General features: G+C 42.6%; 1 protein-coding gene across 2 annotated transcripts in view; it reads left to right on the forward strand.

Annotated features, from left to right (window-relative positions):
• Positions 1-26,524, forward strand: part of ANO2 (anoctamin 2) — a 270,743-nt gene that overhangs the window by 94,298 nt on the left and 149,921 nt on the right. For both annotated transcript variants that reach the window (XM_066590524.1, XM_066590523.1), the window contains exons 4-10: positions 410-508; positions 6,653-6,807; positions 9,283-9,337; positions 10,616-10,667; positions 14,799-14,854; positions 16,752-16,793; positions 24,542-24,606. In XM_066590524.1, the coding sequence (XP_066446621.1) occupies positions 410-508; positions 6,653-6,807; positions 9,283-9,337; positions 10,616-10,667; positions 14,799-14,854; positions 16,752-16,793; positions 24,542-24,606 (524 nt within the window). The remainder of the gene's footprint in view (positions 1-409; positions 509-6,652; positions 6,808-9,282; positions 9,338-10,615; positions 10,668-14,798; positions 14,855-16,751; positions 16,794-24,541; positions 24,607-26,524) is intronic.

Here is a 26,524-nt window from a genome sequence, read left to right on the forward strand (position 1 = left end):
ATCAACGGATTTGTGGCGCAGATGTGGGATAAGTGAGTACAGGATCTTTCATTGTTTTTGAACATGGGCATCCTACTTAAAAAACTTAGAAAACCCCTTTAATGCTACTTCCTTATCTCCTTATGCTTCAAGCTCCTTTTTTTGCACAGGGATCAGGGGCGTAACAATATGGGATGCAGGGGATGCGGTTGCACCTGTGCCCAGGAGCCTTAGGGGGCCCATAAGGCCTCTCTTCTCCATATAGGAAGCCCAGTACTATGAATAAAGCATTATAGTTGGGGGCCCCGTTCCAGGTTTTGCATTGGGCCCAGGAGCTTCAAGTTACACCTCTGACAGGGATATACAATATAACAGTCTGTATGATTCCACTTGCATTACAGTAATTATGGCTTTTCTATTTACTTTTTAGAGTAAGAATCATGGTCTGAACTTTGTAAGGATTCACGCACCATGGCAAGTTCTAAGTCGTGAAGCAGAATTCCTTAAAATAAAGGTGCCCACAAAAAAGGTAAGAGAGAATATCTTAGGGAAGGGCCCTAGTTACTTATAGACATCAGACAGTGCAGCACAATGGGGTGTGTGTTAACAAGAAGTAAGGTTAATGTGAACCCTATAACCACGTAAACAAGGATCATACGTCCATGCATTTATATTGATATTCAGTACAATTGGAAAAAGGGAAGAGGGCAGGGGCGTAACTATAGAGGGTGCAGGGGATGCGATTGCACCCGGGCCCAGGAGCCTTAGGGGGCCCATAAGGCCTCTCTTCTCCATATAGGGAGCCCAGTACTATGAATAAAGCATTATAGTTGGGGGCCCTGTTACAGGTGTTGCATTGGGGTCCAGAAGCTTCAAGTTACGTCTCTGGGCAGCATGGTTTAGGTATGGGTACGGGTACAGATACAGGTAGAGGGGGGGGCCCAGCTCATGTTTTGCATCAGGGACCTGAGCCTTTAGATACGCCCCTGGAAGAGGGGGTTGCAGTTGCAAAAGTGTGATTTACTAAATGTAATCCAAAATTTGATTTTTGCAAGTTGGCTAGTAAAGAGTGCTATATTCACATCTATGGTATATATATATATGCAGTGTTGAGGAGTACAGGCCTCACTAGCCTGATTCTTAGATGTACTGTTCAGTTAGTATGATAGCTTTTATTAGGGCTCTTCCACACTGGGGGCATGGCTCCAGGGCTTTCCCAAGGGATTACCTGAGAGTTGGGGGTGAGGGGTTCTTATAGTGATTCTTCTCTAACCAAGAGAGAGATCAGCCCTCTAACCATGCCCCCTCTCGAGCCCCACCCTCACCTTCGGGGAAGCTCTGGGGGAGCCCTCTAGCCCTGTCTCAAATATGGAGAGATATGTAAGAGATCCCCTTGTTCCAAAGCTCTTTCGCGATCTTCTCCCATTGATTTAAATGGGATCGGCACTGCTGCCGCCGTCCCCATTGAAAAACAATGGACGATATCGCAGATTTTTTAAATCGCAGCTTGGAGTGAGTGAAAACATCACAAATTAGAATGAAACCATTGAAAATCAATGGTTTCAAAATCATGTGTTTTTACTCAGTCTCGCATCGCAGGAAAATCCTACGCCAGTGTGGAAGAACCCTAAATGCTCAAAAAAGGATTCCTCTTTCCCTCTAATCATATGACTAAGATGTGAAAGTCTACCTCTAAAAAAAAAAGACATTAAAGTAAGTAGTATATGTGTATATACTCTTCTGTCTACTATTGCATGCGGTATAGTCCTGCCTATCAAGACTCTAGAAGTAATGTGATTTAGGGAAATATGATTGTACAATTAGACTGGGCTGTTTGTAGTTTGTAATCATGCAGACACATAGGTGTACATAGTAGTTGTAGACAAAAAAATGGTAAATAGCTTCAATTGTATGGCCAGAGGTGTAGCCAGGTCTTCCTGCACCCAGGGCAAAGATATAGTAAAAGGTAAGTAAATACCTGTGGATGTCAATTTTCCCTGCCGCGCGCATCGCACGTGCAGGAAAACACCCGCAGCACGCTCCATTTTCTGTGGGTCTCCCGCAGGCTTCCATAGAAGCCTATGGAAGCTGTCCATATCCGCGGCACACCCGCAGCTGAATTTCTGCTGTCCGGCACGGGAGCGTGGGAGAGTAGGAGTTAAAAAAAAAAGTGCACGGCGCATACGCACGGCACGCTTCCGGTGTGCCGAGCACATCCGCCGAGCCGAAGAAAGAAAATCTGGCCGCGACTGAGGGAAGATCCACTGCGTCCAGACAGGTAAGTAAATTCAATTTTTAGGCCTCACGTCCGCGGGAAAGGAGGGACCCGCTGCGGGATTCTGCATGAAGAATCCGTGCGGGCCCGAATTTCCTAGTGGACATGAGGCCTGAAGCTTTTCATATGGGTTAAATTTAAATAAAAATCCATATCAGAAATCCACACGGTTGCCACAGATTTCAGCCAAATATTTTCACATGCAGATTTAGCACAATCAGTGGGAAAAGCTCGTATGCGATTTTCCGATGCAGGATCCGCATTAAGAAGTGATGTCACCTTTTTTTTCGTCAGCAGGTGGATTTCAAGTTCACATGCAGAAAAAATCCATGCCAAATACACTTCATCACGGATTCTCATTAAAACTAATGAGAGACTTCAGATGCGGATTTCTCAGTGGATTTATTGTCGAATTGACGAAAATTCCACTTGAAATCCACAGTGAAAAACACTATGTGAACACGGTCTTAAGTGTCTAATCAGTGCAGCACTAACAGCTATATTATAACCAGGTTCTTAATAGATCAGGGGCACAGTTCAAACAAATTAGGTCCCCCCTCCTTTTTCCATACACCCTACCCCCCCTGTGCCTCCCAAAGTGATAGTGTCCTCCTATGTGACCCCCATACTGTTCTCTCTCACCTCCCATGACAGCAGTGCCTGAAGTCAGACCCCTCCCACACAAGTGACTAATTACATGCTTAAGACATAATCAAAAGTCCTTCAGATTCTTCGTCAGCCCTCCTATACATGTTACTGGTCACCTGATGACTACATCATATGCCCTTTAGTCCCAAAAGTATCTTTTCCTCTGCTTTCCTGTAGCAAACAGCTGATTACCTCATTTTACCGCAGACTGGTCTGGTGCCCCCACTTGTTGCACCGGGGCACATGCTCCGCCCAGTTATATCCTTGTGTCTGGTGGTAGCTCTTTAAACCCCCTTATTCAAACGCAGCTTCGGTTAGCTGCAGCTCCGGGATAAGTAGGAGATTATTCAGTTGTGAAATTTATAAGGGGCACTGAATTACCAGGCAGCTCAGCCCACCAGGAATCTTCGCAGTTGGGCAGATGGCCAATCCTGGCTTGGTATGCATGTAAGGTGCTACCCTAAAGGGTTAAAATGTTGCCATGATAGTCTATGAGATGTGCCAAAGTATCATGTGCACTAAAATTTGTGTCAAATTTCAACACAGTGCTACTAAGCATGCTCTCTAACAAAGAACTGATTGGGTGATGCCTGGGTTATAAAATAGACAATTTGTGCTGCACCACCATGAGAGTGTAGAGACTGTGTAAGCGAGCAGAGGTATTGCTGGGGAGCTGTCACAAGAGGTGCAACTATGTGGATAGGTGATAAAAGTCTGTTCCGTGGAGTCTCTATACTAAAACCCTCACTAATCTTAAGAATCGAGGTCCCATGTCCCCCTCTCCGCCTAACTGCAAATTACTGCACCAACCCACGGTGTTGTGGAGATTGAACGGAGCAGCGGCTATCTTCGACAATTCCATTGAAGATGAATGGAGCAGCGGCTATCTTCGACAATCCCATTGAAAATGAATGGAGCAGTGGCTATCATCGACGATCCCGTTGAAAATGAATGGAGCAGCGGCTATCTTCGACAATCCCATTGAAGATGAATGGAGCAGCGGCTATCTTCGACAATCCCATTGAAGATGAATAGAGCAGCGGCTATCTTCGACAATTCCATTGAAGATGAATGGAGAAGCAGCTATCTTCAACAATCCCATTGAAGATGAATGGAGCAGCGGCTATCTTCGACAATCCCATTGAAGATGAATGGAGCAGCGGCTATCTTCGACAATCCCATTGAAGATGAATGGAGCAGCGACTATCTTCGACAATCCCATTGAAGATGAATGGAGCAGTGGCTATCTTCGACAATCCCATTGAAGATGAATGGAGCAGTGGCTATCTTCGACAATCCCATTGAAGATGAATGGAGCAGCGGCTATCTTCGACAATCCCATTGAAGATGAATGGAGCAGTGGCTATCTTCGACAATCCCATTAAAGATGAATGGAGCAGTGGCTATCTTCGACAATCCCATTAAAGATGAATGGAGCAGCGGCTATCTTCAACAATCCCATTGAAGATGAATAGAGCAGCGGCTATCTTCAACAATCCTATTGAAGATGAATAGAGCAGCGGCTATCTTCGACAATCCCATTGAAAATGAATGGAGCAGCGGCTATCTTCGACAATCCCATTGAAGATGAATGGAGCAGCGGCTATCTTCGACTATCCCATTGAAGATGAATGGAGTAGCGGCTATCTTCGACAATCCCATTGAAGATGAATGGAGCAGCGGCTATCTTCGACAATCCTATTGAAGCTAAATGAAGCAGTGGCTATCTTCGACAATCCTATTGAAGATGAATGGAGCAGCGACTATCTTTGACAATCCTATTGAAGATGAATGGTGCAGCGGCTATCTTCGACAATCCCATTGAAGATGAATGGAGCAGTGGCTATCTTCGACAATCCCATTGAAGATGAATGGAGCAGTGGCTATCTTCGACAATCCCATTGAAGATGAATGGAGCAGCGGCTATCTTCGACAATCCCATTGAAGATGAATGGAGCACTGGCTATCTTCGACAATCCCATTAAAGATGAATGGAGCAGTGGCTATCTTCGACAATCCCATTAAAGATGAATGGAGCAGCGGCTATCTTCAACAATCCCATTGAAGATGAATAGAGCAGCGGCTATCTTCGACAATCCCATTGAAGATGAATGGAGTAGCGGTTATCTTCGGCAATCCCATTGAAGATGAATAGAGTAGCGGTTATCTTCGGCAATCCCATTGAAGATGAATGGAGCAGCGGCTATCTTCGACAATCCTATTGAAGCTGAATGGATCAGCGGCTATCTTCGACAATCCCATTGAAGATTAATGGAGCAGCGGCTATCTTCGACAATCCCATTGAAGATGAATGGAGCAGCGGCTATCTTCGACAATCCTATTGAAGATGAATGGAGCAGTGGCTATCTTCGACAATCCTATTGAAGCTAAATGAAGCAGTGGCTATCTTCGACAATCCTATTGAAGATGAATGGAGCAGCGACTATCTTTGACAATCCTATTGAAGATGAATGGTGCAGCGGCTATCTTCGACAATCCCATTGAAGATGAATGGAGCAGTGGCTATCTTCGACAATCCCATTGAAGATGAATGGAGCAGTGGCTATCTTCGACAATCCCATTGAAGATGAATGGAGCAGCGGCTATCTTCGACAATCCCATTGAAGATGAATGGAGCACTGGCTATCTTCGACAATCCCATTAAAGATGAATGGAGCAGTGGCTATCTTCGACAATCCCATTAAAGATGAATGGAGCAGCGGCTATCTTCAACAATCCCATTGAAGATGAATAGAGCAGCGGCTATCTTCGACAATCCCATTGAAGATGAATGGAGTAGCGGTTATCTTCGGCAATCCCATTGAAGATGAATAGAGTAGCGGTTATCTTCGGCAATCCCATTGAAGATGAATGGAGCAGCGGCTATCTTCGACAATCCTATTGAAGCTGAATGGATCAGCGGCTATCTTCGACAATCCCATTGAAGATTAATGGAGCAGCGGCTATCTTCGACAATCCCATTGAAGATTAATGGAGCAGCGGCTATCTTCGACAATCCTATTGAAGATGAATGGAGCAGTGGCTATCTTCGACAATCCCATTGAAGATGAATGGAGCAGCGACTATCTTCGACAATCCTATTGAAGATGAATGGTGCAGCGGCTATCTTCGACAATCCCATTGAAGATGAATGGAGTAGCGGTTATCTTCGGCAATCCCATTGAAGATGAATAGAGTAGCGGTTATCTTCGGCAATCCCATTGAAGATGAATAGAGCAGCGGCTATCTTTGACAATCTAATTGAAGATGAATGGAGCAGCAGCTATCTTCGACAATCCCATTGAAGATATATGCAGCAGCGGCTATCTTTGACAATCCCATTGAAGATGAATGGAGCAGTGGCTATCTTCGACAATCCCATTGAAGATGAATGGAGCAGTGGCTATCGTCGACAATCCCATTGAAGATGAATGCAGCAGCGGCTATCCTCAACAATCCCATTGAAGATGAATGCAGCAGCACAATGGATGGGCGACCGCAGTTCTATTCCAGCTCCTCCTCCTCGCCCACGGTGAGGAGAAGAAGAGGACACAGTTCCCCCATTCTCAGGTAAGGGTCTCAGCAGTGAGACCCCCACTGGTCAGAATTTTAGGTGATAAAAGTTGAATTTGTCATAACCCCGTTTAACTCCATTTTTGTAATGGATGTACTGTATAGCCTTATAATACAAGTGTACCGTGCGCTACCGTATACAATATCCACAATTTTTCTATATTCCTTATATTTCAGATGTATGATGTTAAACAAGAAAGCGGTTTCATGGGAAAGCTCTGTGGTATATGGAGTGTATGTACCAAGCCTTTACAACCCAAGGTGCCACAAATTAGCGAAAACACAAAGACGAAACCTTTGTCTTATCCTTTCTCCAGAGACAAGTTGCATCTGTGAGTAGACAAAGCCTCATTCTATGACTTCTACACAGACAATCAGGGATGGTTCGAATTAAAGTAACTCAAAGAATATGTGAAATACGACTAAACAGTTGTATTAGTCACATAGAGAGCATCGCATGTAACCTCCATATGACTGAGATAACTATAAAAATCCACTATGAACCGTTCACACGTCTTGAGTTGGGCGGAGATTTATTACATTCAACAAAAGTATTAGTTATCACCAATTTTTATAGGAGCTTTCAACTTTCAGTTATTTGTTAACCCTTCCTCTTTGCTTCCTCCATAGCCGAAAACAGGACATAGTAGAGTTGCCAACTGTCCAGAAAATTCCTGGGCAGTCTGGACAAATAGGGCCCTTTATTCCAGTGTCTGTGAAAAAAAATAGCTTTGAGTCTGGTGGTACTTGAACAGGTTTTTATGACTGCAATTATCATCATTTTACAGCTCATACCCTGTTTCCCTGAAAATAAGACATCCCCTGAAAATAAGACATGGCATGATTTTCCTGAATTTTTGAGGATGCAAAATGATTTTTCAGGCTTTTTGAGGATGCTTGAAATATAAGCCCTACTCCAAAATTAAGCCCTGCTAACAGTTTAATTAAAAAAGTCAATTTAAATAGTGTCCAGGCAGCTATACATGTAAAAAAGTTAAACCTTTTTGAACAAAAATTAATATAAGACACTGTCTTATTTTTGGGGAAACACGGTAGTAAATGCTGGTTATGATTCAATAGTATCTGGCCTATAAACACGTACCACTTTATGATTCATTATGAGTTTCCGTAAAAATTGTTGACAGTCTGTGATTTTTTGCTAAGTTGTCCAGATAAATGAAAAATTTAGGTCGGCAACCCTGAGCCATAGATGTCAAAGAGCTAGGGACATGTTCAACTTAATAAAACATTGATTAAAATTTTGGGGGGATAGATTTTTTTTTATTCCTATAGTATCTCTTGTTGGGTAAAAATGAAACCATCTGATGCTCATTTACCTTAACTGTCAGGTTGACCCTATAGACACTAAATTGCTGATGGATCTCAGTGAAATTGGTAAAGATCCACCAACCAAAATCTAATGTCCATGATCAACGTTAGGCCACTGCTTTAGTCATGACAATTGATTAACATTCCAACCATTTTGAAAAGTACGTGTGGCTACTGGTGTCCTCTGCTTGGCATCCATCCTTTTGAATAATCCATTCTTAAGGTGGCCACATGCATATGATTAAAGGATGGCTGAAGCTATTGATTTTTGCAAGACTGACTGACCATCTAATGTTTATGGGGGGTGATCCAACTTTTCCTTGACATCTGAAGGATGATTTCAACATGCACAATCCTTTTGTTCTCAAGGAAATAAGCAACCATCAAAAATGTCTGGCAGCAGCTTACTCCCCTCTCCGCATTGAGAACACATGCAGGCTCAGGCCGAGATGCGGATGCATGTGTATATGGGCGCCGGAGAAATAACCGTCAAATTAACGTTTGGATAACAGTAGTAATGAATGAACTTTTGAAAAGCTCAGTTTGGACAATTTGCCGAATTTTGGCAAAAAGTTTGGTTTAGTTTGAACTGAACTGGAACTTTCACCAATACCCATAAAACTAGTGTATAACACTGTCTAAGAGCCATAACAGTTCTTCTCCTCCTCTGCCTCCATAAATGTATGGGCTATATAAATAAAAGTGATTATTATAAGGACTAAACATGAGGAGAACATGCAAACTCCATGCAGCTGTTGTGGTTGGTCAGATTTGAACCTAGGACTCTAGCAGTGCCAGGCAACAATGTTTAACACAGAGCCATCATGATTTGTACTCCTCCTTCTCCTCAATATATGTATGTGATATGTAAATAAAGGTGATTATTATGAGGAACTCACACAAACACCGGGAGAACATACAAACTCCATGCAGATGTTATACTTGGTCAGATTTGAACCTAGGACCCCAGCAGAGCAACAGTGTTCTCCACTGAGCTACCAAGATGTAGGAGCATGGAATTTGCATGTTCTGTCTGTGTTTGTGTGGGTTTATTTCTCATAATAATCCTTCATTTACATATCACATACATATATTGAGGAGGAGGAACAAGAAGCAGGATGGCTCAGTGGTTAGCATTGTTGACTTGCACTGCTAGAGTCCTTGGTTCAGATCTGACCAACGACAACATATGCGTGGAGTTTGTATGTTCTCCCTATGTTTGAGTGGGTTTACTCCTCAGAATAGTCACTTCTATTTATATAGCCCATACATTTATGGAGTCATTTACGTCCTCGCGCCAAACAAAACTTTTAGCAAAGTTCAACCCAAAACAGAGTTCGACTGTTTTGGTTTCAACTGCCAAAATCTGGTTTGGATAAGGGAGTGATCTTCTCAAAGAGGTGATCTTTTTGAAAAGTTTTTCTATAATTTGTAAAATTTACACAAGTCATCCAAAAAATATTAATGGTGTATTTTAGGTATAATATCAAAGACAAGGACACATTTTTTGACAATGCAACGCGCAGTCGAATAGTAAGTATGTCTGAAGTATTAAGTGTTTCAAGTTTTGCAGACAGTAATATTTTGACCAGATAGCTGGGCCTACTTTGTGTTCATTGTGGCCGTTGAAACTCGTTAATGGTAGCTGAACAATATAGAGATGGTTGAAAATAGTATAGGAAACTTAAAAGTGTTACCTTTATTGTGTCCAAAGTCAGTCTAACCCACCAGAATACCTGAGGCTCCTATAGTGATACCGGGCTCGGACAGAATATTGGGCTTTAAATGCTCCGTTAATAACCATCTCAACCCACAAGGGTTTGTCTTTAATGGGTTGATTTACAAATAACCTTATAGACCTTATTTAGCATTAGAGATGAGCGAGCATGCTCGGTTAAGGAAATTACTCAAGCGACCATCGGTCTTTTCGAGTAACTGCGTACTCGTCTGAAAAGGGGGGAGCCGGGGGGGAGATATCTCCCCCCCACTCCCCCTGCAACCACCCGCTTACCCCCGACGCCCCCCGAATCTTTTTGGACGAATAGGCAGTTACTCGAAAAGACCGATGCTCGCTCAAGTAATTTCCTTAACCAAACATGCTCGCTCATCTCTATTTAGCATATAAAAAAATTACTTCTATTACTATATGTTATAATCATTAATAACTTCAAAAGACTTGTTGATCCGGGATTATTCCGATTGCCGGATTGGAGTCATGAAGAAAATTTTTCCGTTAAATGAAGAAAATTGGCTTCTGCCTCATTGGTTTTTTTTGCCTTCCTCTGGATCTACATTGGGGGTAATAGGCTGAACATATGTCTTTTTTCAGCCTTACATGCTACTATGTTCTATCTATCTATCTATCTATCTATCTATCTATCTATCTATCTATCTATCTATCTATCTATCTATCTATCTATCTCATATCTATCTCTCCCATATCTATCTATCTATCTATCTATCTATCTATCTATCTATCTATCTATCTATCTCATATCTATCTCCTATCTATCTATCTATCTATCTATCTATCTATCTCATATCTATCTATCTATCTAATATCTCATATCTATCTATCTCATATCTATCTATCTCATATCTATCTATCTATCTCATATCTATCTATCTATCTATCTCATATCTATCTATCTATCTATCTATCTATCTATCTATCTATCTATCATCTATCTATCTATCTATCTATCTATCTATCTATCTATCTATCTATCTATCTATCTATCTATCTATCTATCATATACTGTATATACCAGCCTTTATGAGTAAGCTAATTTATAATTGTATTTTTGCTAGGTACATGAAATTTTAAAGAGAACATCTTGTACAAAGGCCAAATACAGTATGGGTATGTGTGATTTTATTTGTTAAATATTTGATTTATACATTTTAAATGAAGTAATATAACTCTTTAAAAAAAAAAAAAAAACATGTTAATTTTCAAGACAAGGGCAATAGCAAAAATCGGCTTTTGCATCTACTGTATCTAAAAAGAGCGAGATGGGTGCAGTGACTTTTGGGGCTAACCCTTTTCTTTCATTTTCTAATGTGACTGGGGAAAGGGAGGAATTAATTAATCAGGAGGCTGGAATCGGCACATGTGCCGGGGCGGAGCTACGCGATGATGCGTAGAAGGGGCGGAGCCAGAACACCACTGCTGTCGAGCCGAGCCGAAGTGAAAAGACCCATCTGCGCAAGCGCGTCTAATCGGGCGATTAGACGCTGAAGTTACACGGCACCATGGCGACGGGGGCGCCAGCAACGGAGCAGGTAAGCGAATAACTTCTGTATGGCTCATATTTAATGCACGATGTACATTACAAAGTGCATTAATATGGCCATACAGAAGTGCATAACCCCACTTGCTGCCGCGGGACAACCCCTTTAATGATAAGGCAGTGCGCTGATACAACTCGCTGACTGATCATCGGGCTGCATAGTCCTCCTTCTCTCTGCCAGATCAATCCCCTCCAGTACACAACTCTGGAGATCACTCAAAAAACTCCCCCCCCCCCCCCCAGTGTACAGTCCTCTTCTGTACACACAGGGAAAGACAGCAGCAAAGATCAAAGGTATTGTAGTAGCAGCAGAACCATAGATTATATCATAACCTCATGAACAGGAAGCAGCAGCAGCATCCGAGCGGGGCGCGCCAATGTGGGAGAGACCATGGGGAAAACAAGATGGTTGTCACGGGTGGCTCTGCGATCCCTCCCGGCAATTGCGGCAAAGTGCCTGGCTCAGTTGCGAATAGTGGCAAAAAGAGCATAAAAGTCCAAACTAATGAATGGTGATTTGTCACATGATGCCAGTATCTCTATGTTAACAGACTCCAAGAATGAGTGTAGAAATAATTGACACAAGTCCTTGTAGCCTTATTGTGCAAACTGGAGATAATCAGTTTACTCAGCTTTGGAAGTACAACTTTGGTGACAACAAAGTTCTTAGCAATTGACAGTAGATATTAACATTGCTCCACACTGTCCTTTATGATGCAAAGACAATTGAAAACTTCAACGCTCTCTCTCTCTCTTAGAGGTTATTCAGAGGAATTCCCACAGTCCTAGTTATCTGTAAGGTTACTCTGGTGCTTGTTTTGCAGCTAGTGAAGATAGTTTTAGTTATGGGCCACTTTACACTTCCCTGGCTTCACTGCTATCAGCGGCTTGTGCAACTCACCGTTGTGTTGATGGATCCCACACTCTATCCTCCTCACTGCAGCTTGTTAGCAAACTTGTAGAGTCCTTGCTTTCTCCACTGAAGCACTTTAAATCTACTTCATGCTACTGCACCTCCTCTCACGTCCTCCTCATCTGACTGCCACCTACCAACTCTCCCACCTAACTCCTTTCTCTTCCTGCCCTAACTCCTGCACTTTTTCCAATCACGCCCACATCCTGTCTCGCTCCGCTGCTACTTTTCCCACTCCTGGCTTTCACCACCCCCCTCTACCAATCAAGCAGCCAATAAGGAGCCAAGCAGTTTAGCTGAAGCTTGAGAAGAAAGGGGAAAACAGGGTTTTTTCCCCTGTATAGCACCTTCTTTATCTCCTGGGGGCACATAGCTAGGTGTTACAGAACAGGTGACTGGGTGGCTACCATGTAGGACCCCTGGGCCACTACACAGCTAGAGGGAGGGCATGTATTACTACACTTGGATATGGGGATTAAGGGTTTTTAAAATCAGTGTTTAACATGCTGCAGGTGTGTGTATGTGTGAGTATGTAGCAGAGCTGTATGTGTGTGTATGTATGTAGCATTGCTGTGTGTGCGCATTTAGCAGAACTGTACGTGTGTATGTGAATGCTGCAGAGCTGTGTGTTGTACAATGTTCATGCAGCAGTGCTTTGAATGTGTATAATGTGAATTTGTGTCATTGTTTGAATAGACACAGTAGGTTTAATAGGAGCGGACTGTTCACTATCACCCCCCTTTTCTATACTAGCACATCACCGTTTTTGACGGTAGCCCCCCCCCCCCCCCCTCCTCTTTGTTAGACCCCTAGAGATGTTCAGATTAGTATGAAATACTTTTTATTGTTTTGTGCTGTCTAAACCTGGGGTGTCTTATAGTCCGATAAATACGGTAGTTCTGAAGGTACAGTATATATAGGGGACCTCCTTTTCATTTCACAGTACGTAACTTATTTACTACCATCCAACTAGTTCATTCTAAGGCAGATTGAAATATTTCTATAGGTCTATTTTCCGTTCTCTGGGTACATTCTTTTTGAATGTTTTTGTCTAGAATTTTATGATCTTGATATTGCATTTTCCAGTATTTCATAGCCCTTGGACCAATAATAGAGCATATTTTGCTGACACATTATTATACATGCAGGTGAATTTAGTATATACAATCTTTCCATCATTTCTGCTCTTGTGTTCAACTCTATTTTTACTGGCTTTACACATTCTAATTGTGAACTCAACTCTCTAAAAGCAGTTATGGTGTTGGCTTGACATAAGGAAATATGCTCCAGGACTACCTGTGAGGTTTCATGACATTTGATGCTGTTCGATGAAGCAAGCATTTTGCTTTTACACTGAGCTTTTATGCCCTAAATTCCAGAAAATATTAAATAACTTTACGGCTTGGTAGACGCCAACATAGTAACATGGACCGTGCCCATTCTCAGTTGGTGGCACTATACACTCTTCGATGAGCATATATGTTTAGAGTCAGGGCTGGAAAACAATTTTGGGGAAAAAAATACTGATGGCCTATCCTTTGGGTAAACTACCAGTTGCGATTCAGTAGGGTTATGGCCCCATACAATCAACAGTAAAAAAAAAAAAAGATCACAGAGCTTCTTCATCACTTATCGTACATTGGCTATGCCCTTTATTTTGATCAGTGGGTGTTCCAGATCATGTCTGATACGCATTGACAGCATTCATACTGATAACTGATGGGTGTTCTGAAGAATGGACCTTCAATAATTACGTACTGATAGCCTACTCTGAGGATTTTAGTTTTTGAATGTAACCCTAGTTGCCCTTTAAGCTGTATCTAGGTGGACAGTTGGTTTCATCCCCTTTGAATTTGGAAGTCCTGCCCCTAAAAGAAGAGAAACGGCATTGTTAGCAACAAAGAGGTGGGCAATTGGACCAAGGATCATAGTAAGGAGGTGGAGAAGGGAACGGACACTTTGGTTTTAGGTGGCACTACAAAGTTGTGGCCAGTTTGATATTTGCTAAGGCATCCCCTCTCTTTTGTCTACAACACTGATTAGATAATTACATACCCCAATCACAGCTTCAAGGAGGTCAGTGGAAATCACTGCTCCTGAACCAGTTGGCCCATATCTTCTATGGATGTCTAAAGAGTCCAATCTTCTTTGCTACTCTGGAGATTATCAGAGACAAAACGTCTGAATGTAAACCATGTCTTATACAAGGTCTTCAAGCAAGACTGCAAAAAAATCATATAATCCTCTTGCTTCTCAAAAACGTGCTGAATCGTTGCAGTGTTGCTTATTAACCCTTTCCAATCCACTGTCTGATGGCTGAAGACATTATGATTTAAGGCTGTACAGCTCCGATGTTGGAAGACGTCCGCCGGGGTTCTCTTACTGTATATTGCCAGCCTCTCTGCTGTCGGAGCCTATCCAACGTGTCACCTCATGCAGTACTGGCTTTAGCCAGCATATAGCGCTGTTGTATAATGGCAGAAAAAGAGTAAGCCCCCTAGGAAACCAAATTGGATTGGAAAGAGTTAATAAATGAATAGCCAATGCAATTATTTTGACTTTCCAGCTAGGCATCTCTGTGGTTGCTAATAATTAAAGTTTTAAGTTCCATTTCTCCTTCAATGTGAATTTGTCTCACATACCATATGCCATGGTTATATAAAATATGAGCAGTACGTTGCCATCCTAGTTCAAAACATTCTATCTGAATTTGCTTCAGTATTAAAAAAGTGTTGTATTGTCATGTTATATACTGCATGTCAGCAATAATCTCTTCTTGCCTTTAAAGGTATTACCACATTGATAGCTAACCATGTCTACGACTCAGCGTTTCCTCTACATGATGTAAGTTGTGCTTGTGTTATCAAAAATCTACTCATTGTCTTAATATGCCCAATAGGAAGTCAAAGACATCTACTACAACTTTTGGGGATTTTTTGTTATTTAAGTGGCAACTGATAAGAAAAACTTTGTGGCGGCCACAAGGGGGGGCTATATTTTTTTTAATTCTCTTGCTGTAAGGCCCCCAATTCAAGGTTAATTAGAAACATACTACCGTGTTTCCCTGAAAATAAGACAGTGTCTTATATTAATTTTTGTTCAAAAAGGTTTAACTTTTTTACATTTATAGCTGCCTTTTTAAATAAACTGTTAGCAGGGCTTAATTTTGGAGTAGGGCTTATATTTCAAGCATCCTCAAAAAGCCTGAAAAATCATTTTGCATTCTCAAAAATGCTGGAAAATCATGCTATGTCTTATTTTCAGGGTATGTCTTATTTTCAGGGAAACAGGGTATATATGTATACACATATTTACTGCTAGCGATCAGTCTCGGGTTTCTTTGTAGAAAGCTGTGGATGTCAACCCAAGGATGGCACTTTTCCTTTCAGATAAAAAGACTGACAGGGACAGAAACCTTGTGAAACGGACACCAAAGAGGTCTCCATTTCTTACAGTAACCAGTATTGTTCCATCCAGGTTTCTGTTCCTATGCAGTTTTCTGCCTAGAAGTTGGAAACCTGAGAAGGAATCAGTGCTGAAGGTAAAACTGTGGTGTGAAAGAAGCTTAATAGTACCTCTCAATCATCCCTCATTGTAATAGTGCTCCTTAGTGACCCTTTCATGGTAATAGTGCCCCTTAGTTGAACCTCTTACAGTAAAAGTGCCCCTTAGTAACTACCTCACCGTATTACTGCTCCTCAGTGACCCCTCACAGTAGCAGTATACTTTTAAATACTAGTCAATTATTGGTTCTACACAGTGATAGTGATTACAGTGCAGTTACCTCCAGTGATCGCAGGTATCCCCTTTTCTGAATGGAGTTAACTGTTTTCATCTCTGTCTAGACTCAGGCTGTCATGATGACTTCCTCCAGCCAGGCCTTATCTCTTCCAGTCTGCCTACACTATCTCTACTCCCAATGAAACTCTTAAGAATCCTTGATAGTACTAGTGCCACATTTGTGGCCCCAGAAAATAGTTATGACCCCTTTAGTTATTGTGTCACCTCTTTGGCCCCCTTTAGTTATACTTTCTTATTCATGTTCCCACTTAGTTGTAGTGCTTTCCTATTAATAATGCTCCCTTGCCCACTTTATAGTGCTACCCTCCATGGCCCCACACTAGTGTTCCCTTCTATATCCCTTTCATATGGTGCTGCCCTCTGTGGTCCCTCAAATATAGTACCCCCTACTGTGGCCCTTTGATATAGTGCTCCTCTCTATGGCCCCACTACATAATAGGCCTCTTCTTAGTAGTGCTCCCACTCCTCGCCTTCCCGGGCTCCTACTTCCCCACCTCAGTCAATAGCATAAGTCTGTCATCTTTCTTCATTCCTCATTCATTCTTCATTCCTCAGCAGCTGCATAGCATTACTCTGCACATAGGCTACTGCCGCTCACCAACTGTCCGGAGTCGGGGAAAGAAGCAGTGGTGCTATGCGGCTGCTGAGTCCCCTTGTGAAAGGTGAAGAAAGACAATGGACTTCCGTATAAATGACTATGGTTGAAGAGCAGGGAACTGATTTTGGGAGGGGGGGGGGGGGGGAGCTCATGGGGCAAAGAAAAGGGAGAACAAGACATATCTCCTGCCACCTGAGACGGCAGGACAGCCTCTGAAATCTAGGACTATCCCGTTGAATCCAGGATGGTTGGGAGGCATGTTAGCTGGTGTTGGGCTAATCGAATTCATATACTGTATGCTTAATAACACCATAACAATGTATCGATTTACTGTATTTCTAGGGGGACTATGATCACAACAAGGGTGAAATGAATGAGAGGATGGTAAGGCGTTTCTTTTTTATATATATTTCGTATATCGTGTATTGTTACCCAACCTATTGGAAAAAGCTCCTCCCTTTTTGTCACCCCCCACTTAAGCAAAACTCCTTCCATTTGACTATTGAGAATTTGACTTCTTCATATTAATATCCTTATATCTCTTAGGCAAGCAGTATCTGATCCAATATCAGCAATTACTATATCAACCACAATAGAAAGCCTGGAATGAATTATTTCTAAATGTTTGCTTTAAAGTCTAATTAGGATAATATATTCGGCCTCTGAATTCCACATAGTGGAACTGATTAGACAAAGTTTCTGGCAGGAAACTTCTAGAATAACTGAGGTTCTAGATACTGAAATTTCTACAATGCATAGTAAGTAGAGATGAGCGAGCGTACTCGGTTCGGGTGTTTTTGAACTCGAGCACCGCTTTTTCTGAGTAACTCACTACTCGGACGAAAAGATTCGGGGGGCGCCGGGGGTGAGCGGGGGGTTGCAGAGGGGAGTGGTGGGGGAGAGAGAGCTCCCCCCTGTTCCCCACTGCTACCCCCCGCTCCACCACACCGCCCCCCGAATCTTTTCGTCCGAGTAGTGAGTTACTCGGAAAAAGCGGTGCTCGAGTTCAAAAACACCCGAACCGAGTACGCTCGCTCATCTCTAATAGTAAACAAAGATATAATTAACCCCTATACTTAAAATGGCATTCATCTGTGCCCTACAATATAGGCCCTAATTCCCACTGAATGCCACTAGGGGAAGCTAATGTCAATTAACGTGTATACCTAGTCGTGAACTAAATGGAAATTATATAAATCTGTAGACAATGAGCTCCAGGTAGCCACTTTGGTAGTGTTACAATAAGCATAAGTAGTAGTTCAGTGCTGTACCCCCTCCCACCAGGCGCCCATATGACTAGCCACTGAAACACACAGTAGGCTGAGCTTTCCTGTTTTCTGCACTTATTTTTAGCTTTGCTGCAAAGACTGGGACAGGTAAAGCAGAGTCATCTCATTATAATTAATGGGCAGGCATTGACAGGTGTATTGCACTGCTGAAGACCTTAATGAGGCTCTGTAGGCAGCTCCCTCGTAGCTCCCAGTTCTTCTGGGGAGGGGCTGAGCTTCATCACTTCCTAGATAAAGTATCATTTATTGACATATTTCTGAGACTATTAGTTTCAGCTGCCATAAAGCGCACACACTTACTGTACTGTCTATTCAGGCAAAACGAGAAGGAGGTATGGGGAATATGTATTATACCAGTTGCACCAATACTTTAGTGCCCAAAAAATTGCAAATTTAGTGCAAGTAAAAAAATTATTTTTTTCGATTTTATATCGGGACCGCCACTTTTTAAAAAAGTGGATGGGGCCTGCCATATGGAAATGTGGCCATGCATGGCTCATCAGATTTGCTGTAATTTATGCCAGCAACTGCCCCAGTAGCCTGAACCAGCTTGTAGCTGGTGTAGGTTAAAGCCTGACGCACTGTAGTACTACAGATGCAACAAATATATTAAGAGGCTCTTAATTAGAGATGAGCGAGCGTACTCGGAAAAGCACTACTCGCTCGAGTAATTTGCTTTATCCGAGTATCGCTGTGCTCGTCCCTGAAGATTCGGGTGCCGGCACGGAGCGGGGAGCTGCAGGGGAGAGCGGGGAGGAACGGAGGGGAGATCTCTCTCTCCCTCTCTCCCGCCCGCTCTCTCCTGCTCCCCGCTGCGACTCACCTGTCAGCCGCAGCGGCACCCGAATCTTCAGGGACGAGCACAGCGATACTCGGATAAAGCAAATTACTCGAGCGAGTAGTGCTTTTCCGAGTACGCTCGCTCATCTCTACTCTTAATACATTTGCCACACTAACACCGACACATAGTTTACTTAGACTGGTATATGCAATGCTGCTTTAAGTAAATATACCCCCGTCTGATATAGTCAGCCCAATAAAGTTTTTGAAAATAAATGGCTACAACATTGCCTAACAAGCAGTCTCTTCTATAGAGCTTTGTACACCAGGTTTATAGATAGGGCAGCCACCTTGGTGATGAACTTGCCGTTAGCTGAAAACAACATCCGGGTTCATAAATATACTGTTCGATCCAATGCCATATTTTTAATTGCTGGCACATGAATATCATAAATTGCTTCCATCTTGTTGCCCAAAAAGAACTCTGAATTTAAGAACTGACTCAATCTAAAACATAGTAGATGTAACATTATACTTCTGTCAAATCGATGGAAACCACAATGTAACCTGTTGGATGCTAATTCAAGTCAGTGGGGTCTATCACTGGTATTCATTGGTACAGTGAGTCCACCATTCAGGAGGTATGAATCAAGTCTTGAAATAATAGTTAAAGTGACCTCCCAATCCTGGACAAACAAATATGGCTGCACTACTTCTCTGACTATCTAATGTACACTGTGTATTAGTATGCATCATTCGTCTAAGGCTACTTTCACAATCGAAAACCTGTTGGGTGCAGATTCCCCACAGGTCATCCCAGCAATAACTGTTCCGGTGCTTTTACCCAGGAAGGAGCCTCATGAGACGCAGAGCGTTAGGGCAGCAGAAATGCATCTGGAGGGTTGCAGGTTCAATCCCTGTGTGGTTCAGGTAGCCGGCTCAAGGTTGACTCAGCCTTCCATCCTTCTGAGGTTGGTAAAATGAGTACCCAGCTTACTGGGGGGGGGGGGTAAAAAGAAGACTGGGCAGACAATAGCAGACCACCCCGCAAAAATAGTCTGCCAAGAAAACATCACAATGTGACATCACTCAAGGAGTCAGTCATGACTCGGTGCTTGCACCAGGGAACCTTACCTTTACTTACTTTTTACACAGGAGCGATCATTGCTCAGTGAGTGCCTGACAGACTGCCTGTTTATATGAGCTGATCCGTCGTTTGGATTTTATGCACGCAGAAACAGAAAGTGAACAGCAAACAAATTTACGATTAGTCGTTTAGTCATGCCTGCATTTAGACTGAATGATATTCGTTCAGATTCTCGCTGATCGCAGGTATGTTAACAATTTCTCAGCCCGTGTAGAAGGGCCCTAAGACACTACATGCTGCTTTGATTGGCCAGTGTTGCCCATGTGAGCAACACTGACCAATCAGAGTAACAATGTCTTACAGTACCGATGTATACTAATGTACAGTATGCATCAGGTAGCTAAAGAAGTGGTTTGGCCATCTTTGTTTGTCCAAGACCGGAGAGTTGCTTTAATCTAGGATCACTGGAGAGATATTTGAGGGTATGTGTCTCTTTAATATTACAAGGATGCTAATATTTTTCCTATAAGTTGCAGGAAATTTTTGGTACTTTTATGAAGTGTTAAAAAACATAAAAGCTTCTTCCAAAAATACACAGCTGATTATTCACACATGACTGCCAGGTCGCAAAACCTGCAATACCGTTCCTCTACTCTTCATCTGTTTCCGATCTGTGTAATCGTTCCAGAGTTTAATTTCCTGAAATCCACTAATCAGATTGGAAGGGATGGGGGGGCGGCATTCATTTATGTAGATGTAGCGTTGTTCAACTTGTATAGATACATTCCATATAAAGTGACTGCACCATGATGAGCAGATGTGGGGTAGATATTGTATTAATCAACTTAAAGGGGTTGCTAGAAGGATCCTTTGACGGTAATCAAAAAGTGCCTCCCCTGCCGGGACCTCCTGCAATCGGCTGTAATTGGTGCAGAAACCTGGCATCAAGTGCTTTATTTCTCTCGAGTTTCACAAAGGGAGAAATTAAGGAACTATACATACAGTGCCAGTTATATCAGTGGGTTGTCTATGTAATGCAGTATAGGTTGTCCATCGTAAGAAACGCTCTTTGAACCAGATCTCCACACTGGCCAAGAAATAAGGGTCCTGAAGAAATAAGATTCGGGTGCCGGCAGGGGGCGGGGAGCGGTGGGGGAGAGCGGGGAGGAATGGAGGGGAGATCTGCACACTGCCGCAACTCACCTGTCACCTGCGCCAGCAGCGGAATCTTTAGAGACGAGCGGGCAGGTACTCGAATTAGGCACTACTTGCTTGAGTAGTTTGCCTTATCAAGTATGCTCGCTCATCTCTAGTTTTCAACTTTTAACCCCTTCCCGCTGCAGGGCGTAAGTTTACGTCCTGGAAGCAGGGTACTTCCCGCAACAGGGCGTAAACTTACGTCCTGGAGATAGCACGGGATCACATATGATCCCGCGCTATCCCGCAGCCGGAGCCGGCTGTCAGTCACAGCCGGCGTCCCGCTGCTACAGCTGGGGGGCATCGGAGTTGCGCCCCCGCTGTTAACCCCTTCCCTGCCGCGATCTAAGTAGATCACTGGCGTCCTGTATTGCCTATGCCTAGGATCGCTGTATAAGCGATAAGGCATGGGAGAGCAGTAGCTCTGCCATGCCTTATAACAGCGATCATCAGGGCAGTGATTAAAGTCCCTCAGAGGGACTCAAATAGTGTAAAAAAAACAAAGATTAAAAAAATGAATTAAAAAAATGTAAAAAAAGAGTAAAAAAAAAACTTTTTTATGCTTTTTCTCAGATTAGCATAAAAAAAGGTAAAAAAAAAATAAAATCCCACATATTTGGTATTGTCACGTCCGTAACGACGTGTACAATAAGTTGCACATGCTTTTGACTGTGCACGGAAAAAAACACTAAAAAAAACACTAAAAAACTGAGGCAAAATGCTAATTCTTAGCATTTTGCCTCACTAAAAACGCAATAAAAGTGATCAAAAAAGCCATATGTACCCCAAAATGGTACCAATAAAATCTACAGCTTGTCACGCAAAAAATAAGCCCTCATAGAGTGCCGTACATCAAAAAATAAAAAAGTTACAGGACTTTGAATACAGCGATTTAGAAAAAAAAAGATTTCCAAGAAAAAGGGTTTTTATTGCAGAAAAGTGGGAAAACCTAAAAAAAATGTAAGAATTTTGGTATCGTTGTAACCGTACCGGTCCGCAGAAAAAGTGGAATGTCTCATTTATGCTGCATGATTAACGCTGTAAAAAAAAAAATAAAATCTATGGCAGAATTGATGCGTTTTCTCTCCCTGCTATCATTAAAGAAAAAAAAAAAAGTTTTACAATATAGTCTATGTACCGAAAAGTGGCACCGATAAAAACTACAGTTCGCCACGCAAAAAACAAGCCCTCATACGGCCGCGTCGATGGAAAAATAAAAAAGTTATGACTTTTGATAAACGGAGAAGAAAATCCGCCAAAAATTGTTGCGTCCTTAAGCTCAAAATAGGCCATGTCATGAAGGGGTTAATATTTTTTTATATTTTAAAAAATGTTATAAAACTTTTTTTTTTACATTTCTTGTACCGCTATAGGACTTAATCCATCATGCCATATACTGTATTGTAGTATATTGTACTGTGGCCTCTAAAACCGTACCATAGGCATGGCCTAATATACATCCGTACATGTGCCCCCTTCTCCTGGAATCCTACACTAGGCCCCGGGCTGCCATGGTAAGCCATCAGCACCCCCGTGATCATGTTATGGGTGGGGGATATTTGAGCGGCCTCCCCCCCGCTTGCTGCTTAGATGCAGTAGTCAGCATTGTTAGCTCTGATTGTGGCCCTCGACTGTTAGATGTTGAAAACAACCAGCACCTGCCTGGTATGGAGGAAGCTCGTCCTCTAGGCTCACTCTATACACCACAGTGACTGCATGACATATATTTAAGTTATGTGATCATGAAGGGAATGGAAGTCAAAGTTTATATATTCATATAAAAAAAAATAGACACAAATATAGTATAACGATTTGTACTATTTTAAACAAAAAAAAATCAAAAATATATTTTTCCTATCTGAATTCTCAATTCTAGTATATTTTTTGCACATTTTGGATGGTTTTTTTTTCTTATTTGAATTAATTTCTTTTTTTGCTTTCATTCAAGTAGGACCAAAAAGATTGTTCCATCAGTTTTTGAATTGTTAAAATGTTCACATTTCAGAATTTTTTTTCCCCATCATGAAAGTCACTAATGGAATGTAAAGAGATCTGTGATTAACTTGTTTAGGGAGAACTTCTGCTAGTTGCTGCAAGTTAGATGGAGGTGCTGACATTCACTGACCAGCTGACAGGAAGGGTTCATCGATTCATACTGCTTATGCCAAATTCTGACCCTCCCATCAGCAGGTGCAACACAAATCTGGATCTGACCGGGCAACGTTTTTCCACTTCCTGATCCATTTTTGTGCTTTTTTGCCCACTGCACCGTCTTTCTCTTTCCTTGGACAGCAATGGCCTGGAAGTGCTCATCTGCTGTTATAACCGAGCTGTGTTAAAGAACGCCATGCTGTGTGTTCGGAGATATTAGTTGGAGCACCAGCATGGTATCCAACTGTAATTTGTTTAAAGCCCCATTTATATGCGACGAATGTCAGGCAAACGATGGCCGATACTCGTCCTTGCACATACTAGCACATACAGGAGCTAGTATCGTTAGCTCACGGGGGGTGGGGAGGGAAGGAGATTTCTCTCCTCGTTCTCCCGATCCTCTCAATTGACATAACATGGCGGCCGTTCAATACTGAACGGCTGCTATTTACACTTAACGATCAGCGATTTGCTCATCGTCCATCGTTTATGCAGCATAAACGATGGACGATGAGCTGATCACTCAGTGTAAATAGCAGCCGTTCAGTACTGAACTGCCACTATGTTAAGTCAATGGAGAGGGGTGGGGGAGCGCGAGGAGAAAAATCTCCTGCAGCTGCCCGGTCCCCTGCTGGCTGCTCCATGAGCGAGGACATGCGGGGATGATTGTTGGGCATTGTTTGCCCGACACTGGTCCCTTCTAAATGGACCCTAACTCTGCACTGCCGTGTTTTTCAGAATTATTCTTGACATCTTTATCTGACCCCTTTCAAATAGTTTACATCCACAGGGTCCCTTTTCACTGGATGTTTTTTCCTGATTACCCCATTCTCAGTACACTCTCCACACCGCTGCATGGGAGTATACTGCGAGCTTGGCAGTATATGATATCCTGGCCCCGTCTACTGTAGCTCCATTACCAGGCCTCCTTGAAAGTCACTTGGATTACTCAACTTTTCAAGTGATCCACAAAAAACTTTTTAAAAAACATTTCTAATTGCCATAGAGGGAAGCTCAAATCATGAAATGGCAGGTGTGGCTAATAAGGTGGCCATTCAGTGTAGTTTGTGCATCATTAGTCTAAAATGTTGCACATTGATCTTAGGGCTGGCGGGACGGGGTGGGAGCTTAGCAGAGCTAGCCATGCTAAACTCCCTCCCCCTCACTCCCCAGCGTATGAGAGCTGGCGGCAAAGGGAGGGGGATGGACTTTAGCAATGCAAGACACTGCTAAACTCCCTCCCTCTTCCCTTTTCTGGCAGCTCTCATAGGAGTCTATGGGAACGGCCGATGTATTCCGGCAAAGATCGGACAAGTCCTATCTTTTCCGACATCGCTTAAAAGTGGCGGTCCGGAATGCGCAGTGTGTGCGCTATCTTCTCTGTCCGGCTGATTTTATGCATGGGACAATCGCCCATCTGAGCCACGATAAAACACTGGTGTGAAAGAAGCCTCAAAAATATAATTGACATGATGTTTTTTTCGGCTGGTACAACCAATAAATAATGGTAGGCGTGTTATTTTAGCTTTGTGTTCAGAATGAATAGAATTTATTGACTGAGCCATCCAGTTATAGTTCACATTCTATCATATGTCATCATTTGTATTGATTTATTTTTGTAATTGTAGCTTTTACACAAAGAATGGGCGCGATATGGAGCGTTCTACAAATATCAGCCTATCGATCTAATAAGGTAATCCGATGCTAACATTTTTTCATACTCCTTTTGATGGTAGTTGGTCAATATTAGATATTATTGTTATCGGTGGTGTTGCTGCTATTATTGTGCTTCTAGAATTTCTGTAAGCCTAAGGGCTCATTCACACGATCATGATTTCACCACTTATTGGTGCGCGACCATATGATATGTGGTGAATGGAGTCAATGAAAGTACATTGATTATTGATCCATTCACATTACGTGCATTGGTTGCGTGTAGATACGCGCGTGAAAAAAAAAATCGCAGTATGTTCTATTTCACTGCGTATCACGCACAAACAGCTCTATTCTTCTCTATGGGAAGTGTATTCAATGCTGTCCATACGCAATATACTGCATATGTGCGGCGTTGCAGGCACAACGCCACTATTAGACGGAGCGGGAAATTAAAAATTAAAAAGAACTGGCTCCACAGGCCGGCAAAATACTGCGTGATCCATGCACTATTTTACGCGTACAGCTGTGTGAATGAGGCTGGGGGGGGGGGATTCACATTTGGGTTTGAACTTGCATGGAGCGCTTTTTCTTCTGTCAATGGGGTACATTTAGCATTGTTTGGGTCCATCCTGAGATGGATCTGTTCGGCCATGGGGATTCGCCTTCCCTGCTCCCTGGACCACCCTACAGCCACTCTCACACAGGCATATTTTCCCCAATGCCAATACCCCATTGATTTTTATTGGGCAGCTCACTCCAGCGTTTTTTTTTTTGTGAGTATTACTCGTGTGGAAAAAATCGCAGCATGTTCTATCTTGGCGCGTATTATATGCGCATACATGTCAAGATAGTGCATCAGGATTGGCGACTTTGCCTACTTGCTGCATGCCCACGTGAAGCAGGTTTACGTGTGGCACCCCGGCACACATGGTCATCTAAGCCCAGCCTAAGTTACATGGGTTTTTCCAAATTAGAAAATCATGTCTGTTTTCTTTCAGAAACGGCAACATTTCTTAGGTTATTCACATGAGCGGATATCGTTCGGCCGTGAAAACATCTGGACGATATACGCTACCGTGTGATGCACAGGGTGGCGTCTACGCCGTTGGGCTCTCTGCAAGGGGATGAGGCGGGACTGTGCGGGAGCTAGAGTGCTGAGCTCCCGCCCCATGTCACTACTTGCTCTGCCCCTCCCCTTCCATTGCAAACAGCGGCAAGGGGCAGAGACGAGAAGAGAAGGGGGACAGAGTTTAGCAGTCTCCCGCAGCTGTCATTGGCTCCCACAGGAGTCAATGCAGCTGCTGCTGCCGACATAAAAGCGCCAGAACGGGCGCTTTTACGCTGCAGAGATACACTCCTGTGCACTGATGCATTATAAACCAATGCATCAGAGGGGCAGTGTATATCCACTGGGCGTGAAAACCCGTCCGATATATGCCCATGTAAATAAGCCCTGATACTGCAACTCAGCTTCCTAAAGGTGGAGAATAGCTGAGCTGCAATATCACAAACAACCTGGGGATAGAGGTGGCACCATTTTTGGAAGAAATCAGCCATATTGTTTAATCCTGTACATTTTTTTAAAATTCTACTAAAAACCAAAATATACAACCAGTGTTTCAGAGTTTATATTATCTGACAAAACCAAATGATTTATGTAATAAGGCAGATATGATATTACATTATTTTGTGGGTTTCCTGGACTATTTTCTAATTATCTAATCAGGCCAGTATGAACATTAGCAGAACATTATTTTACACATAATGAACCATTTTTTCCTTATTTTGTTGCCAATGTATTTTATAGATTAAATCATATTTCATTTGTATAAATCATGTAGCGTAATACTATTACTAATAATCATTTATATAATGCAGCATTTACAGACGATCAGACATTACATGTAATATCACAATTTGACCAGTAGGAGTGAGGGTTCTGCTCACAATACCTT

Source organism: Eleutherodactylus coqui, chromosome 2 (genome assembly GCF_035609145.1).
Source record: "Eleutherodactylus coqui strain aEleCoq1 chromosome 2, aEleCoq1.hap1, whole genome shotgun sequence".
Classification (NCBI taxonomy): domain Eukaryota; kingdom Metazoa; phylum Chordata; class Amphibia; order Anura; family Eleutherodactylidae; genus Eleutherodactylus; species Eleutherodactylus coqui.